General features: G+C 44.5%; 2 protein-coding genes across 3 annotated transcripts in view; both read right to left on the minus strand.

The window, feature by feature from the left end:
- LOC139817122 (lysosomal aspartic protease-like) overlaps positions 1–20,166 on the minus strand; it is a 161,249-nt gene that overhangs the window by 85,490 nt on the left and 55,593 nt on the right. The gene's annotated exons all lie outside the window — the stretch shown is intronic.
- The window catches only part of Lilli (AF4/FMR2 family member lilliputian), a 196,790-nt gene that overhangs the window by 69,655 nt on the left and 106,969 nt on the right, over positions 1–20,166 (minus strand). For both annotated transcript variants that reach the window (XM_071784937.1, XM_071784938.1), the window contains one exon: positions 1,117–1,662. In XM_071784937.1, the coding sequence (XP_071641038.1) occupies positions 1,117–1,662 (546 nt within the window). The remainder of the gene's footprint in view (positions 1–1,116; positions 1,663–20,166) is intronic.

Below are 20,166 nucleotides of genomic sequence, written 5' to 3' on the forward strand. Positions count from 1 at the left end.
CGACTGGCGCACTTATCGAGCAGAGACCGCTAATATCGTGTGAATTTGATAATGCGTTAAACAAAAAATCGATACATAAGATAGAACAATGCTTTAACTCGCGAGTTTTAATGTTGATAAAAAGTACTGTCTTCATTACAATAATCAATTACTCTTGAAAATAACGTATCCGCGAAAGCCCTCACAAATTCTTTATCACGTATACGTGACACGAGAAGCTGATATCAGAATAAAGAATTAAAAAATAGCACGAAAGATTCAAAACTGCCTACTCTCAGGGAATTCACGACGCTTGTGTTCCTGCAGCGTCGAACGCATCAATTACAGAAATTGCTGGACGATTATTTATTTCTCAATACCACCGGAACGCTTTCAAGCTTCAAATTAATCTTCTCGCTCCTCGACGTGCATGCGAGATATTCCAGGAATTATGTACAAGCATTCTTCATTCACATGTTCGCGGGTCGGTACTTGCGATCATTTTTCATACTTGTCGGTCTAGAATTCACTCTTTCGTGGTGGAGTTAACCAAGACAGCGAAAGAATCGATAAAGAGAAAAACTTTAAACATGCTATCGTTTTATAATTGAAAAAATAATTGTAATTTACGTTTAAAAAATATGTAAAACAGTCTTTTTTTATTTCCTCACTATTCATCTTTATCCGATCTTAATCTTTTCATATCCTTACCTTATATATTTTATACCTTAATCTTTTAATCGTTTTCTCTTTTCGTTATTTCTAATCTTTTTATATTTGTGACAGATTCTCAGACCAACTCCGGCCAATAACGGTAAAAATACGAAGCCTTTTTTATCGTATTTTCCTGACGTTGACTGTTATATCAAAGCCTCTCGATCGCTATCGCCGTTCTTTCGTCCCCACGGTATCTATGTTACAGGAAACACGCGACTTCCGGGACACCCCACGTTCAAACAATCCCCACTCGAAGCAAAAACGATCAAACCTCCGTTACCTCCGAAAAGCTATTATCGTCCACTCTCGGGGAAACGGACGGCCATCGCGCATGCAAACCGTGTCCAAAACTATTCGAGTCACCCGACCGACGATCGACACGCGCGAAGGATAAAGAGGTGCAAAAGATCGATTACTCACGTTAACTTCGATGAGCTTCAGTCGGCCGGCGAATTGAGTGCGGCTCGCGAGGCTGCCGCCGCTGCCGCCGAGATTGCCGACACTTCCGCCGGAATTGCCGATCGGCAGCGTGCCGTTGTTCCCCACGGAGGAGGGCTGGGTCGGCGGCGGCGGGCCCTTAGCTGGAAGCAAACCGTGGTTGCGATGATCGTTGCTGCCGCCGCCGTGCTTGACTGGTTGGCCGGGGTAGCCACCCCGACCGTTGTAAGGCGGCTTGCCGTCAGCGGGTTTGACGAAGCCGCCTCGTTTCTGATGGCTCGCGCTCGACGAGGAAGACGCGGCGCTCGTGCCCCGTAGCCCACCGGGCTTCTTGAACTCCTGTCCCGAGGACGGAGAACAGCTCCTGCCGGAGCTATCCGTGCCTGATTTGTGGGCGGAGGGCGTTGGCGAGGGCGCCGGACTCGGCGGGATGCCATCGATGCCGATCAGGCGCTTAGGCTGGTCGAGTAGATGCTTCACTAGCGAATAGTTGCCCAGCTTGGACTGGATTTGTGGATCAGGATTCACCTAAACAAAAAAGAGTAGACAAATATTACTTGACGAGGTCTATATTACGTTCTACGTCGCAAATCAGTACTCGACTTCAACTCGAAAGTTTTAGATTAAGATTATTTTGAAGTATACCATTACGTAATGATGATAACTATTGTCTATCACTTGACATTGAACGCTTCAAACTGAAGGATAAAATAATCTGCCCGTTACTTAAGAAAGATTAATGTGAGTATTAAAGAGCTAGAAAGCGCATTTTCGTATAATCTAGATTTGTCAACTGAAAATTTGCTGTTAATAATTGCAAACGACGACACAGCTGCGCGTTGAGTATCTCGCTAGTATCTCAAGATAAAATACTAGCGAAATACCCGGCGATAAGATTCCTCAACGAGTTACCAATTAGCGTATTTTTAATTAGAAGACCACGGGCGGGAAGTTCTCAATTAACTTAACGAATTCCACATAAAGCTGCTAATTGCTGCTTAAGCTTTCACCGGGAGAAATTCATTTCGCCGCCCGGGAAATCGCGGTGACAAGTTACATCTCAGATGGTACGCGTCTAAATGGAACACGACGGTCGTCGAGGGGTAATGTAAGGGTGACGACGTACATAACGAATCAATCATGTCACGGTGGCGCTCACCGTAAGCAGCCTCGCTCCAGTCATTTATCAAACAAAGATCGGCGAGACGGGGGGACGCAGCGAGATGCAACGATCGAAGCCGCAGTCGCCGATACCGTCGGTGAACACACATCGTTTATAACACATCGTGTACACGTATATACGCGACGTTATAAACGTACATATAAATATATACGTTGGTGCGTATACGTGTACATTGCATATACATACATTCTCAGTCGCGCACTGATTGCACGGGCAATTAGCAAAAATTAATGCGCCGAGGCGGCAGGCGGCTGCCGAGTTTACGACACACCAGTGTTCGACTGGTAATTTAGCGTGTAGCGCTAATATGAATCGCGTTTGTTGTACGTGCGCAATAATACAACCGCTGCTGTTCTCGCCGTGTTCCGCGCTTGGCGCGCAACCGCGCGTTTCGTCTTTGTCCGTTAAGGACAATGAGATCGAATCGCGGTTTAATAAGGAGGTCGGCGAATGCCGGGGTTGGCGCGCAAAGAGGGAGAAACTTAACGTGATTAATGAGCGCCGCTATAAATCACGTCCGCTTGTTAGCGCCGGAAGACTTTTTCGCGCCGATCGTCCTTGTAATGAAGGCGCTCGGCGCGGCGGCTCTCGACGCGATGCGCTCGAGCAGGAATTTCGGAAAGGAGCAGCCCGACGCGCGTACTTACGCGAGAATAATGGCGTCGACGATGACAGGGGACAATGGGATCGTTGAAAGACCGATTGTTAACACCAATCTTATAGCGGCGGCGAGCAGATTACCGTCGTTAAGTAAATATGAGTATATAATCATCAAAAACCAGACAATAAAGTAATTAAGATAAACAAAGAAGCGCGAATATCTAATATAAGAAATATTCTCCTTATACAATTTAAGTAATAAAAAATTGCTACAAAAATAGATATCTCTTCAAGCATTCATCTTTTTTCCTGAATCACCCTACAGTAGAGTCTCCATCCCAAAGGCGCGACAGAACATTGACCTGTCTCGCTAATTAAGCCCCGAGGTGCCACTTCTCCCACGAAGTTTGCGGTAGCGTAAAACGCAAGAGGGAAAAAGAGAGAGAGAGAAAAAAATGTAGCGTAGATGACCAGGTCAGGGACTTTTCATCCGCCCTGACCTCGCTCAATCTCGTCTCCGCCTCCAGCCAGCCAGTCAACCACCCCCGCCAACCTTCGCCGTCGTCGAGTGGTGCTCCACGTGTGCCACCCAGCAGCGGCGTACTCCGTGCGTATATGTACTAAACAACACGTACGACTCGTAAAACGCGCACGCGGGGCGGCGCGGCGTCCCGGTATCGGCGACAACGTCGTAAAACGCCCGTAATTATAGCGCGCCGTATAACGTAAACGCCATATTGCGAAAGATGATACCGGCCGGCGATGAAAATGCTCACAACCGTGCGCGCTCGGGGAAATCGATAAACCCTCTGCTCTGCTTGCCGACGAGAGACCACTAAGCTCAAGCACGTGGAGTAAATGACTCTTACTGGGGGATGAAATTCCACAAGAATCTTCTTTACAATAGATTAACAGATTATATAACCGATGGGAATTAATGGGAAAATTGAAATTGAGAATTACGACGCAATGACGAGCTTTCGTAGCGAAAACCTTATTTAGGAATTCGAAAATATCGGTCTGTCTGAAGTTTCTCAGAGAATTTCCCAACACCGCGCTTATTTCAACGATTTTTTTTTTTTTTTTTACAAACGTCTCGTATGTATTCATGGATACATAAATCCATCCATGAATGTTTTAAACAAAGAAATATAAAATCAGAAAACGGCCAAGAAGATGGCTGTTGCACGAGGTAATCGGTTCTCTCCTCACGTACAAACGTTGGTACGAGCGATCTCTCTCTCTCCCTCTCTCTCTCGGCCGCCTGCATTCTCTGTATCGCGAGTGCCAGGCAAATATCGACGTCACGGTACCTGCACGCGAAAATACCCGGCCGTCACACGCGCGGTCGTGCGGTATTTATGAGTCTGTGCAAACTCGCGACTCGACGCGAATGTATGAAAGCGATTCTCGCGCGAGCGTCGCGGGCTCCGATCGAGAGCGGATGTCCGATCGAGCTTTGATCCACTTAACTGACACATCGCGCCCCATCGAACGCACATTCGTTGCGTGCGACATGTTCCAGCGCGCGAAAATTGCGCTTCGCGGCCGCCGTTTCATCGCAACGTTATATGAAAGGTTTTCTCTCTTTTTTTTTTCTATCTCTTTGTACGTTTGTGTTCCACCTACGCGTTTCGATTTAGCGGAAAAAAAATATCCAAAACCTTGATTAATAAATGATTAATAACGCAATCAAATTATTAGCTACATTATTAATTGCAATCTCACAATCTCGTAAAATTTAGCTAAAGATTTTTTTTATAGAATTACACATACGTATGCAAAATATGAAAATCGACTACGTTTACGATTTATTGATAGCTACAATCGAAATGCATGAGTATCATTTGAATACGATTTAGACACAAAGCAGCCGACTATGTCTGCAAGTACCGCTAAAGATCCATTGCAACACAATATGCTTTGTTGCGCCATGAATGAGCGTAGCTCCTCGCAGAGAGAAGCTCGGAAAAAAAACCTGGACACGTTCACATTCGAGTTAAGCTTCTTATTCCCGAAGAAATTCGACAAAGCCTCAGCTATTCGCCAGCGCCGCATAATCATGGAAGGTATTACACAGAATTGTCATCAAACAAAAAATACTTGATGCAGGAAGCTTTTACATGCGAATACTCAAGGATGCTTGGTAGTTTAAAAAACACCTTTTTTTATTTAACTTAGCCAACTTTATCTCTATTTCATTTTGTATTCATTATTCTATTTACATTATAATTCGTTAATTATTTTAATTTTAAATGCTCCAGATGCTCCTGTGTAATTATTAATATCAACATTTCTAATTAGAAAAGATTCTTTTTGATACAGTCGGATATTTAAAAAGCTCAAAAAGATAAAGCAAAGACAAATACCGAAGATTAAAAACAATTTAATTGAAAAAAAGACCGTAAAACATTTTAAAGACTCGTTCCGTTCTTCTGAACGTTCGTGTTTGTCTTTGATATCATGCGGCAGGAATTCGGCATCGCGAGGGGAAGCAAAAACACGGTCGGGGTTGCGACTTGCGGAGGGAATGAAGAAGGATTTAAACGACCTTTCTCGCTTCTCCTATTCCTACTTTCCCTCTTTCACGGCACGCACACATCCGCATAAGTATAATGGCCAGTATACGAAAAAAGGGGGAGAGAGAAAAAGGGAGGAAGGCCAAAGCGAGGGTCAGCGAACCGTTCGCGGAGGGTGGAATGTCATTTTCTGCGGTTTTTAATGGAAGAGATCGTCGTACCGCACAGTGGTTGTAGTCTGCGCCGGCGAAAAATATTAAATACAAAACGACCCGGGGTCGAAGGAAAAACGAGAATTTACCGGATGACGCGTTGGTGACGAATTAAAAGATTACGGATTAAAGAGTTAGATAAATAATTATATTAGTGAATCTTTGGATTATAGATAATTTATTAAGTACCAAATATAATAATTAAATATGATTAATAGTCAACTGTGGAGAAATAATCTTAGAATCAATAACAGTCATGTATCTATCTTTACGCGTCATTTGTCACCCGAAAATTGTCTGACCGTCTTTCGTGAGGCCATTACAGAGGCAATTCACTTTCCCGACGAGTAATTCGTCCGTAACGGCGGTGCGGACGCGAGGCGTGTAAATTCGCCTTGAGCGACGAAAAAGCAGCAATAATTCGACAACGAGGCAGGTGGATGTCTCGTTTGAGATTACGTGAGCCGCGGCACGTACGCGCCTTTCTTCCCCTTCTCTCGGCCTTTCTCTCTCCAGCTCGCCGAGAGAAATATATATATGTATATATACATGTATATTCTCGCTCGACGGCGACGGAGACGGCGACGGCACTTGCCAACCCGTTCGCTGACCCACCAATGCGCGACTGCCGAAGCTCCACCGCGCGCGCCATCGTCGGTCGTCGGTTCATACGAGTATATCTGACAGCTGCTCTGCGGCGGAGGACCGAAATCTCAATCTCGCCGTCAGTGAGAGCGGTCGTTAACGCATTAGTATGAACGCTGCGCGCACAGATTGAAGATTATGCGCTCGCTTCTTTATGCGCCCGGTAATACGCCTCGCCGTTCCGCTCGCTTTTAATGCGACTTTCCGCGGAACCGCGTACGAAGCATGACTCACGCAGGTCTAGAAGATTGTCGACGATAATAAAAAATATTCGAAAGATATATAAATATTTCCCGTATCTCTAAACTTGTTACGTTTGGATCTCGATGCTCATCGCGCGCAAATGCAATTACTTATGCAAATGATTTATCGTCTCGATTCAATTTGATCGAGTTTACCCCGCGAAATGCAGCAACATTTAGGCGCATTAAAAATTTTATTCGTCATCATAAAATCATCGTTGCCGATAATTGAGAGACTATTTCAATCGCGCGATCGATATATGTAATTATATACGATCGAGCAAACTAGCGTGTGAAAAATTTATGGTAAGTTATTTATTTAATTCTGAAGAGAAGAAGGCAACATGGGGAAGAGTATCGGAGCACATCAACTTCTTTAAATTATGCTAATATCATTAAGAAGTTAAATTGTGTTTATAAGAGAATTCTCTCTCTTTATCGGCAACTAGCTTCGAAAATCTCTCGGCAAAGAAGAATTCTGTATCTACCACGATGCTATATTTTACGGAGTTTAACGGTAGAATTTATTAACGTAATTGGCCGATAGCGTCGCGAACGCGGAGAAAGGCGAAGTCTGATGAAAATGGACTCGGTGCAAATTAGCGGGCTGCAGTGCGCGAATTAACGTAAACATGAAACAAATTAATAAAAGCCACCTTGGGCCGTCTCGCGCTCGCGGAGTAAGGTATTAAAATCGACCCCTCACGCGTTCCGTTGTTTCGAGCCCGTTCCCTCAAACCCTGTCCTCTCGCGCCGTATTCGCGAGAACGTACAAGCGGCGAAAAAAGGGTGAGGAAAAAAGGTAAAAAAAAAAAAAAAGATTAGTGGATGGAAGTCGACAGACTGGGGGCGGGACAAAAAATCAAGAGGTAATGAAGAGGACGGCGGGCAGAGAGGGGTGTGCAAAAAAAAGAAGAGCTTTTGCACGTAAAGGGCTGCCGTCTGCGCGGCGGTGCTCTTTCTCCTTCCCCCTTTCCACCCCTCTGCGAGCTCTTTTCCATTCTAAAATGATACGTGCCTGGCATCGCTTTCCCGCGTTTTGCCCGTCGTCGTCGTCGCCGTCTCGCTCCATGCATGTGAAATTCGCATTAAACGGCCAACGGCAACGGAAACGGCACGACTACGACGACGACTACGACGTCGACGACGACGACTGGCGCCGTAGATTCGCAGATCATAAGATGATGGTGAGTAATCCACAGAAGTGGAGGCTCTCTTCCTCTATTTTCCTCATTCGGGCTAAATCGCTTGGTATTCGTGCGACTCGACACCGACTCCACTCGTCACCGATCTGTATCCGTAATTTTAATACGAGGCGCGTTGCTGACGTGCCTACCGACGTTTAGTTTTCACGCCACATCGCGTGCGACTGGTAAATAAAAAAAATGTTACTTGTTATCGAATATATCGAGACAAGTACTCTTGACGACCGCTGCTGCCGAAATTAGAAGTTCACCGCGAGTCTATTTTAATAGCCAATTTGACACAGCCAATGACCGACGTCGCGATAAATGTCGAATGAAATACTTCCGAGAGAAGTTCAATATTTATTTACGAATTACGGTGACGACGGGTATAGATATCAAAAGATCAAAAACACCGGATCGCCTCGATGGAACAACAAAATACTATTACAAACAGGCCGACAGGGAAGAAAAAGAAAAAAATTCTGGGGAGGGGAAAAAGGGATGCTTGAACAAACGCCTGGGGACTGTGTACTGACGGCCGGCATCGTATTATCTCCGATAACAAAACGTCTGTTCAATATCGGATGTCTGTAGTGTCTGTACAAGCATACAAAATTGTCGCGTCGACAAGCGCATTCGCAAATCGCATTACAGTCTCTCACACATGTCACTTGCATGACGCTTGTAAAATCCTCGTTTTATAACACATGAGTAAATGTAAATGTTTTAAGATCCTCGTACCGGCTACAAGATTTTCGTATCCAGTCGCAGAGTCATATAACCGTTTCCCCTCGGCTGTCTTCGTCTAACTGGATGACGTGGTCATTTTACGGTCGGTTTCCACGAAAATCGTGGACACGGAGAAGCTGTGCACGCACTCCAATTAATTTATAACTTTGCTTCTAACGACGTGTCTACAAGCCGCACACCGCCGTAGTTTGACAGATTTCTCGGCCTGTCAAGGGTGGGTTAACTCTCTCGGTACGAGTGTTTTGAGTTAGGAGATGCTTCGTCGAGACATCCATAACGGCTTAACAGCTCTACGCGATCTTTCTACCTCTATCCCCCCCCCCTCTCTCTCTCTCTCTCATCACTAATTAATTTACAACTTTGTTTCCACTAAGGTCCGCAAACATTTCGTCGCCCAGATTGCTACACACTTCCAATTAATGCTCGACTAACGAGCCATAAAACCGACGTGATCGTCGCAAGGCACTACTATTCTTTATATATCTCCCTCTCTCTCTTTCTTTCCCATCTATATTAAAAAAATGTATAATAATGTATATTCAAATAAATTTATTACGATTTTCTTTATTATTCGTGCGCGTTATTTCTTTATGCACATGTATCTATTGTCCGTCAAGAAAAAAATATGTAATCGGTTGTTTATGGAAAGAATAAATTGATTGGTATAAACATAATAATGCCTGTTGCGAATGCACAATCATTCTTACCGAAATGGCTAAGAAGACAATTTACCATGCGATGGTGCGGTGATCAGAGCGCGAATTAATTCGGGATATCGAGATCGCTTTGTGAAGGGATCACATCGCGAGCGATCTGACCACTCGAACGCGCGTATGGCTTGCTTCGTGAGACCCCACCAATGGAAGATGGTGCACAACACTAAACAGTGACGGCACTCGGAGGCATCTCGATATACACGTCGAGCTTCCCTCCTCGCCCCCCCTCTCTCTCTCTCTCTTCAAACAGCTCCATAACCCGGACTAAGCCCGGAAGATGAGCCGCGCTCTATCGGTATCGCGAAACTAAACCACAATTTCCGCACGGTATCACCTGTTAAACGATCCCCGTGTTCGCACATAAGCGACATCGTACGTGCTCAAAATCAAGAAATGGGTATAAAGTAGCTGCACGATCCGAGATTATCGCGTTTCCTTTCTTTTATATATATGTATATATACATATATATACCAAATTATTTTATCCCGACAGAAACAAGTTCTTATATAAAAACGTTTGTATTTAATAGTACGGAATTTCTTAAAGATTCGCGTGGAAGTATCGTTCTCGGCACATTTAAAGCTTAGCGACGCAACACCCTCCGTGATACAAATCGCCAAAGCCTCGATCAGTGAGATAAAGAGGGGAAAAAGTCCGTCGCGCCGTGTATTGCGACGTCGCGTCGATGTGAACGCCGAGAGGGTATTACGGACAGCTCGGCTCGGCTGCGCCAGCGAGAAAGAGAGAGAGAAAAGTGGAATACAGTTTGCCGTACAGCTCGCGCGATAAATCACTCCAAAACGTCGAAGGTAAAGCGCAGAAGATATTCCGCGGAAGGTTAGTAATCATGGGACCGGGGTAGAACGAGAGACAAACGGCCCACTCATCATTACGCCACCGTGCGTTTGCTACCGAAGTAGTGCAAGCTCTACCGGACGACCGTGACTGTAACTACACACCGATCACGTTACAAGGTCGAGGTGGTTCATCGCTGCGAGGTAAAACGCGCCGGTCGCGAGTACGAGATCGGATAACACGAGTTAAGCGCAAAGTCATAATTATAGTATTAAAAATAGTAAGGAATATCAATGATTAAGCGACGCGGCAACGACGATACAATAATTTAGTAGCGACAATTACTGCTATTAATCAGCAATAATATCAGTTAATTCTTAAGTCTCTACAATTAATCGATAGCCAGTACTATTTGATTGGAAATAACAGTCAGATAATTTAAAGAAACTGTAAATATCTTTAAAAAATAAACCAATCAGTTTTTCCGAGTACTTGACTTCTCGTTCCCTAACAGATACGTCCTTTAACAATTCAATCCCTTAATTCGAGGAATCGTACCGCAATTCGCAAGACGTTAAGGTCACTAATCACGACAGTGACTTCTTCATCGTGAAGTGGTTAGCGTTCACCATCCATCGCTCCACTTAGTCGCGCGATTATTCTTCTGGTCTATCTCTTAACATCCCCTCCCTTCCCCTCCATCTCTCTCTCTCTCTTTCTCTTTCATCACGAACGAGGGCTCTTTTTTTTTCATCGCCGCCTCCAGTCGGTTCGCGACGATCTACTCCGCTCATGGCAACGGCATCCTTCATCCTTTTTCCACCCCCTTAACCACCCGGCATCCACTTTATCCTCTCGCGCCCTGAACGTCTGCCATCCACCCTCTCCTCACCGGCTGCCCACTTTCCCCATCCCCCGCTCGCGCGCAGACACGACTACGGAATCTTCTTTCATCCCCGAGCCTGCCCTTTTGGGATGTCGTACCCTCCGTCCTACCCTCGCTTTCTCGTCGGACGAGCTCGATCTCTCGCAATCTCGTACCGGCATCCTTGCGCAACCCTCAGACGCTAGACGCCTATCAGCGACGAAAGCGAGGAAGGACGAAGGACGAAATTACATCGGGACCGATCACGCACGCCGTTCGTGTACGCATGTATTTATAGTTGAAGTCGCCGTGGCCTTCTAGGCGGAGAGTCGTGACGGAAATAACATTAAGACAGTATGCATACCGTTTTGACACGCGATACATCTATAACAATAAGCTCATTGGCCCCATTATGTATTTAATGGCGAATGAACGAGATTGGACAGGAGAATAAAATTGGAATTTAGCTAGTAGCTCGAAAAAGGCAGAATATCGATCTACTTTAACTTAATTAAGAATACCTACATCACTAAGAGAATCATTTTCTCGATTCGACTAATTGTAAGTCCAATATGTAATAATAATACTAAGAATAGAGATTAAAAACTCGTCCGTTTCGGATACGGAGTATACGATAATGTTTCCTTCGGGTTTCGGAGGATTTCCGTAGTGCTTTCAGAGTCGTAACGAAAATAGTATCGCGATAGCGAGCGCGAATATCGATAACGATAAATTTGCGTAGAAAATATTTAGCGCGGAAAGATATATGAGATCACGGAGCGAAATCGGATTAGAGTTATAAAAAAAACTCTCACGCCCTCGGGGAAAAGTTCCGATTGTTGCGGAAACGCTCACTCGTCAGCGAGCGATAAAAAGTTGGTTGGGAGTAAATCGAGACGAGTGAAAACGGACACTGAATCGAGGTCGAATCGGCGAGCACAGGTTTCCAATTAAACGAATCGCTTCATCCCCTGATCTTATTCGCTCGCCGTTACAATATCTTGTCTCGAAAAAGAATGTCGATGCCATTCTGTTTCGCCCTCCGTCCCTTCTTCGAACACAAAGAACGCTCGATGCTCTGCAAACGAGTCGCGAACCGGCCGTTACCTCGTCAAATTAGCGTACGGGCTTAGAGAAAATTCATTATCAATGAAATTAATTGGCCGGCTCTGGGAAAACATTTTAACGAGGCGCCGCGCGCACGTCGCGTAGGCGGACGGTTAAATGCGCAATTGACATCGCGGCGAAGAAGTTACCTAACGGCATGGCACGGGGATAGACGAGGGAAGTCCCGTCCGTGACGCGCGCGTGTTCACGTTAAGTAATAAGAATCAATTTCCGTAACCGATGGACTAATAGACCGAGGTTTCCGCTCCTATACTATAATTCATCGCCGGCCTTCGCGCGCGCCGTCCGTTCTTCCGGCCCGGCAATCCTCTCGGCCTCTCCGCCGCCGCGCAGCCTTGGGCCTTCCCGAAAACCGACCAAAACCAGTTAAAAGACAAAGCGACATGTAACATAAAAGCAAAAACGCAACCGTTCAGATTACCGTCGACCTTATCAACGTTAAAAGCCAAACCGAACGTGATACTCCGCACGCGTTTACAACGCGGTCAGGCAATCTGATATCTCATATTTAACGATACTTCTGTTTCACGCGATGAAATTGTCCCCGGTATTTATCGTTGACAGAGATATTTATTCTTTGATAATTCATTCAACTCTTCCCATTGATTGACAGATATATCATGCCTTCGTAACCTTCTCGATTTAGATACAGAGAACATGCTGTATGTAGAATGTATTTCTTAAAGAAATGTTAGATACATTACTAAAGTTTCGTAAAACATTACATTATGCGCGACATACAAATAATCGATATCCTTAACGCAAATACTCGAATGCTCGAGATAGCATTAGATTAATGCTTATATATATTCAAAGTCGCAACTCTCGGCGACTCTTAACGTCGCCGTCCTTCACGATCAAACGACGCTTTATTATCATTACGCCATTGCTCCTAATTCCCGATCGTTTCCTCCTTTACCGCTGCAGCGAACCGTTTCTTTACACGTTGTCATTACACGACGTGTAAAACGTAAATGACCGTGTCGAGAGAGTTTAATTCGAGTTTTCCGGGCTCGCTGATGCGTTTCTACATCGCACCGTTATACGTCGTAGGGCAGAACGCTGATTTGCATTATTGCCGGTGCATCCAGTGTCAAGTATCAATCGTCGAGGCAACACCGATGCGCATAAAGCGCGGATTGCAAACCGCGCGCGCACTCGCGTGTAAACGTTGCTTCCTTGCTTCCTTATTCGCGAGCGATGTATATAATTATTTATCCTCATTTATATACATATAAAATAATTACATGTTTAAGTTTTGAATATATATAAAATTGCAATATTACATAAAACCATTCGAAACTCAAGTAATCGTCACAATCAAACGTCTCATAAACTCTGCGAGTTATGTCCAGTATAGATTACATTTATATGCTACATCTTGTTAATAAAATGAAATTATCTCTGACTTCTGTCCTTCGAGAATCAATTAATGTCTTGATAGACGATCTCGTTGCCGCGGGTCTCGGGTGCCATAAAGACGACGTTGTTTCCTCGCTCCCCGATGTTGCGCCGCAAGTGCATTGACTCCTGCGTTCACGTTCGCGCTACTGTGGCAGTGCATACGATGCACATGCCGGCTGCCGAGTATGTTCGCGCTGCCGCTTTACCCCGATCTCTCATATCTGCTGACTGGCGAAGGTGGAAATATCGAAAGCTCGGCACAAAGTCGATATTGCGTTAATACGATGGTCGAAAGAGAGAAAGAGATAGAGATAGAGAACCCGCGCGCGAAGAACACTGGAAAATGTCGGTAGAAAGATAAGTCCGCCGGTGGAAAACGATGGGAAACTGACTAAGCGCTCGCGCGGAAACGTTTTCTCACGCCGCCTGTATCGAACATCAGAATCGAGGAGCACTAAACCGGAGTAATAAAAAGTTAAACAGCGAGCACAGTCGAGTTACTAATTGCGTTATAGCGAGAGTTCCATTTGAATGCGAATTTCACACGCGAGATTGCAAAAAAAGCTTAATAACTCGTTCGATTCATATACACTTACATATTTAATCGTTAATTGAAGCAAATTGTATTTAAAAAAAGTTTTAATAACACAAAGATAAGTCAAGTGCTTCTTCCTGTGTGATTACTCACGCCTCATTAAAGGAGAGAGATAAAATCAGATTAAGACGAGATACGTATTATAAATAGTGATCGTAAAAAATATGTAAGCGGATTTATGATTAAAAGTTAAAATTATACTTAGATAGAACATTATTGTTCAAAAAAATATTGCATTACGAAATAAATTAAATTTCAATAAATGTCCGCGTAATTCTAAACACGGAAAGCAGCGTGATTGAAATTGCGATCGGTATGCGGCGAAGGCGCGGCCTCAAATAGTTAACGATCGAGACAAAGGGGTAATCGCGTGCCGCCGAGACGACAATGAGAGAAACTAAACGCGACGGAGAGTGAAAGAGGGTGCGAGGGCGCGACAGACGGAGGAAGGGAATTATCCAAATTCACGACGGACATTACCGAGGTTAAGCGGCCGCTATGGCTAAATTCGAACTCCGTGGACTCGTGCCAAGAGTACGATTAATTAACCGCCCCCTCGATGGTACACATTTCCGCCACGCCGGGGAGGATTTCGAGAAGGACGTCTCGAACTATTCGAGATGGTCGCGATGCGAATAGAGCGCGAATCAAACGAATCAACTTGTCAGATAGCAGAAAAAAAATGAAAAAAAGACGCATGACTTCATCGAGGAATGCCGCACATCGAGGAAATGTGCAATCGTCATTGCAGAAACTCTCGTGAGAAACATTCAATAATCATAAGTTTAATCGAATCGTCTTTCTCTTTTTTTAACCAATATATACCGAATGGCGCATGAACATAGATGTGGTATCGATTGTCATAATCTAACGAATGTGTTTTCGCAAGAGCGTATCAATAGAAGTCGATATAAATAATCAACGTGGATTGTAAAAGTGCACAGAACGCTTAGTAATGCTATGAGGAATCTATTATAGAAGATAAGATCGTAGTCTCTATTTTCATAGAAGATTCACGTGCAAGTTGATTTTATTATGAAAACGACATCATATATCTTCTCTCCGGCATCTATATAATTCCTGCTAATTTCCTGATTAAGAAATTTTCCTTCGAAGAACGGACACGAACCCGCGCCGTTCACTCTAATGTGATTAACATTGTTACTGTAAGGCGTGCTCCAGTTTCCGCAATATCGATTCACTATTTGCAGCTTTCTTAAAATTAAGCAATCTTTAATGGATATTACAGATTTGTATTCTGTTCATCTATTTCTATCGAAAAAAATGAGAAGAAAATTCGATGAATCTCGGTTTCCGGCAAAATTTAAAACCAGCCCTCCAGTCTTGATATCAAAATTAATACCACTTGAATTAACGCACAATTAGCAAACCAATCTACATGGTTTACTGCTCGCTTTTATTTTTCCTACCCCCGTTCTTGTAAAGCCGCGGGAAAACAAAAGTACGCGGAGTATATACCACAACCGCCACACCGTAAGGCCCGTGATTATTTTCCAATAAAAATATTTAAAGAAAAAAACAGAAAAGAAGAAAATGCCGAGAAGAATATACGGATGCGTGGGAGGAGTTGGGGAATGAAAAATTCGCCCACTCGCACACTTCGCCATTATTCGGAATATCTCGGGTAATTTTCCGGCAGCATATACCACAACGAGTAAGGGGAGGGGCAGGGTTACCGAACCATTGTTTATTTCCTCTAATAGTCCTCGACTTTCTCTCCACCTCGCTTCTTTTCCGTCTCCTCATCTCACCCCCATCCATCTGCATCCTACCCTTCCCCATCTTTCTCCGTCTCTATCTCTCTCTCTCGCTCTTTCTCTTTCCGGCTCTTACTACCTACGACTCTCGTCAAGCCACCGCATTATCCCACTCTCCCACACACCGGGTATTGATTCCGTCATACCACCCCCGCCGTGAGAGACCCAGGCTTGCTCTCTCCGGCGCGGTAAGCGTGTACGTGGCACGTGTACGTGCACGTCGGCGCCCGCCGCCGCGTTTGTGTGTGTATTTAGCCACCGAACGCACCTCCCCTCGACCCCTCTGTGCACTCGGCGTAGCGCAGTCAAAGCAGCCAAAGCGGAAAGGGGATGAAGAAGGAAAACCGATAGAGTAAGAGTAAGAGGAAAACGGGATGTAAAGAGGGAGGGGAGGAGAGACGAGGCCGACGAGGGAGAGGGACAGTTTAATAAATTGCACTAAATGGCAGCTAGCATAGTGCACGCGTGTAACACACCGCATGTATGCGCACACAAACGCGCGCGGACATGTATACGCGTACACGCAAGCACGCGTAACGGAAACGTAACCCGTGTAATGACAATGTTGTAAACGGCACCGTTAAAAGTCCGCCTCTACCGTATTCCACCCAACTATTCCAGCTGACGGTAAATTTCAACTTAACGCGTGTACTTACATACGTAAATATGCCGACGCGTGTGCATGTGCGAATTGGTTAATCATATAAATATTAATCTCCCCGCACGGCGAGGAGAATAAATATTAATCCTGAATCGGTCGGAGAAAAAGAATTTCATTACCGCGCGATATATTGTGCGTAAAACCGCCGACGAGGTATCGTCGAAGATAACACACGCCGTGAAATAAAAGTTTCGCGCGCGGAAGCGCATTTTAGGTAATGCTCGTTGCGAACGATTTTAATTCGTCGTATATTCCATATCGATCGACAAAGAGTTTTTAAAGCGCGGTAATATTTCCCCTGCAGTCTCGGATGCGGCGTACTAAATAATGAAGGATTAAAATTTCAAAACCTCATCACCGTTGTATGCATTACATAATTGCATTGTACGTGGAATCTCGATCAATTATACACAATTCAATAGGACGACTCGTAGATGTATGCATTTTAAATGCCATATACACATTTTGTCGTAACAGAGCAAATCGAGAGCTTACACATTTAATTAACGCGTTCATTGCGCCGAGTGAGAGCGCATGCCGAATTGTTTCCACGTGAAAAGTGTTTCACGGATAAACGCTTTTGGCGAAAGAGAGAAAACGGGGAAGAGAGAGGTTAATTAATTATGTCGCGCGTTGTGCAATAATTGGCTGTCCTTCGAGTGAAACGCGCCTCTGTGACGGAAATCGCCGCGTCGCGTCGCGGCTAAATCGTCATGACGTTATTACATGGCGCGCGAGCGCGCGCGCGGCATCGAAGCGGCGAGTGCATTTTCATCTAAACGATTATTATAACGCGCGAAAGTAATATAAACGCTTTCTGATTACCGTTGGTGGTTAATTATAAAACCCACCGTGATTCTACCGCTGCCAAACGAGCGCGCGATTTATCGCGCAGTAATAACATGACGATATATAATAATTATTTAACTCGTTAACGATTTATCTCCCTCGGTTTTACCGCAAACGGTTCGCTGATATAAAGATTCTCTTAGCAATTGAAAGATTTAACGTAGCTATCAAATAATTTTTTTTAACTTGTGAAGATAGATATATATAAATATAATTTCTTTAATATCGATTTTGCCCAAGTTCTTACAACATCTTTTGCAAACATAAAATTAAAGTATATGCAAATTTATCTTTCTCAATTTTAAAAGTTTGGAAAAAAGACTGGACAGGGTATTAAGTTTCCTGAAAATAACAGTGTAAAGTCGTGAAATGTCGTTAACAACTTGCAACTCGCGCTGTAACGTGTGCATATATATGACTTAATTGTTCAGCGAGTCTACTCGAATAGGCCGAATATGCAAAGACGGCGAAAGCGAGTCTCGCATTAATCGCAGAATGCGCGAAAATCCGACCGGCGCGGAGCGGCGGAGAAACCGACGAACGTGCGCGACAATGGCATTGCCGGGCGGATTACCGAGCGAGCGAGATCGAGCGCGAAACGAAAACGCGCGATGCAAATTCGCGAGATACAGGACATATGTAAATCACGCGAGGCAGAGCCGCACGAAAATCGGAGCGGCTTTAAAAGGGGGCGAGAGGGCAACGGGGGGGGAGGCTGTTCGTCGACTTCTTCATCCCTCTTAAAATTCAACCCGGTATTCTTCTCGGGGCAGATCTGAATAATGCAGAAGGCGACGAGAGGATGGCCAAGAAAGCACGCGTTCCGCATTTTCCCCTCGCCGTCTGAAATCCAAAACTTAAAAGCCGCGAGGGCGAAAGGGGCGCCAGGTGGGCGGGGAACGGGCGAGGAGGGTGACGCGACGGCGTGTTTCCAGGATTTTCTCGATAGTTGCCCCACGGGGCATTAAGGTTATTAAAAGCGATTCGAAAGGCTCAACACCCGGAAGATGCTTCTCGAGCCTCGTTATCTCGACGACAGTCGATTTAACTTGACGCAACGCGAGAATTTATAGACATGCTCGCGTGTGTAAATACACGCGTTTTACGGTACGTCGAAACGAACGGATCATTCCCTCGATATTGCCGCTTCCGCCGCACGCATGCGAGCCGGCGCGGCGTCCTGAAAAAACGCTTGCTTTCATTCGCGTATACGAGTCGAAGAGACGTCGCGCGTCGATATCTATCTGAAACTGGAACGATCAATGTCGTTCAACGACTCGGAAATAGGAACGCAACTCCGGGATGTTGCAAAACTAACGTGTTTTTTTTTCTTCGATTTAATTTCGTTCAATCAGCTTCTCGATTAAATATATCAAACGCATTACGTTTAACATTGCAATAAACGTCAATTAAACGTATTCAAATGTATAAAATAATCCATGTAATGGTATTTATATCTATTATATGTGATATAATGAATTTATCAAAAACAGTAAAGAGATAGGTGAAATCAAGTAAGTGATACTGACTCGCATTAATCAAAAACCTGATTATTTTTTTAATTACCAATAAGGTACTACTTTAGAAACAGTAAAAATGCGGCACGGGGCACGTTGATAAAGCGTGAATTTTTCCTTTATTTAAAAAAATCCTTTCTTTTGTTTAAAAATTTTCGTTATCCCATGGAAAAGTTTCCCGACGCAATCCGCCGGTAAACGACAAGTTAATAGTTTTTCAAGACTACCGGTTTTGAGCGACGTTTGAGAAAATCGATGTATTCCGCCCGGCCAATCAATCCCATATTACCAACGTCCTCCCGGCGTTCCTGTCCGCATCATAAATTGCCCCGGTAAATATGGTCCTTCCAACGCTAGAATTCTCTCCGGTCGGACGTATAATGGCGAATGACAAATGAGCGGGAGACAGAGCGAAATAAACGCGCGCGGGAATCGCCGATAGTATCGTGGGACGATGAGAGAAGATGGAGTTCGTGCTCGCGCGAGGATTGACTCTTTCTCTCGCGCCTCTTCCGTGGGAATTTCTCGGTTAAGGAGAAAACGCGATTATTTCTGCCGCGCATCTACCTGACCGCAAGGCCGAATCGTGTCCACTTCGGCGCGTTGTTTCGTTCTAAAAAAAAGCGTACATACAATCGCGATCAAATGCATTCTTAAAATCCGCTTGAAAAAGTGTTATACGTCCTTGGTCGTTTTTAGAACTAACTAGATTAGGAGTCGGAGATTGCGTTAATAAAGACACATCTTTGTTTTCCTGTGCATGTATGAATTCGCAATTGCCTGATAATGAATTTACCGGCGACGATGCCTCGACAGATCATGTAATTGACTTCGTGAACGATTAAGGTGGCTTATCGAGAAACCTTTCTCGCGTTCCTCTTCGTTCCCGTATCACTGACATGCTTAGATTTTGCGTGCAACGGCGAAATTCGACACGACGCTTATCGGGCACGTACATCGAGAGGCCTCGCGACTCAAAACACACACGCGCGTATGCGATATACCCGCGGAAATTATTTCGCCTCGACTCGTTTAAAAAAACTTCTTTTTACCTGGGTAGCCGCGTCGCGCGTGGTCGACACACAATTCCATGGAAATCATTCGAGAATATCATCCCCTCCACTTTAGTGAACATATCATAAATCCAAGGGAGAAGCATTTTATCGACTTCGCTGCCCAGATTATATGAATATTAATGAGATATGTAAATGCATTTGCAAATTAAACATTATATACAATTCAAATATAAAAAAAAACACATACACCAGACTCCGAGATAAATAAACATATGACTGTCATCGAAAAAACTTGCTTATAAAACTGACTGCTTATAAAGTGATCAGCACACGAGCTGTCCGCTGTTAATCACCGATGCGTGTGTCATC

Source organism: Temnothorax longispinosus, chromosome 8, assembly GCF_030848805.1.
Source record: "Temnothorax longispinosus isolate EJ_2023e chromosome 8, Tlon_JGU_v1, whole genome shotgun sequence".
Classification (NCBI taxonomy): domain Eukaryota; kingdom Metazoa; phylum Arthropoda; class Insecta; order Hymenoptera; family Formicidae; genus Temnothorax; species Temnothorax longispinosus.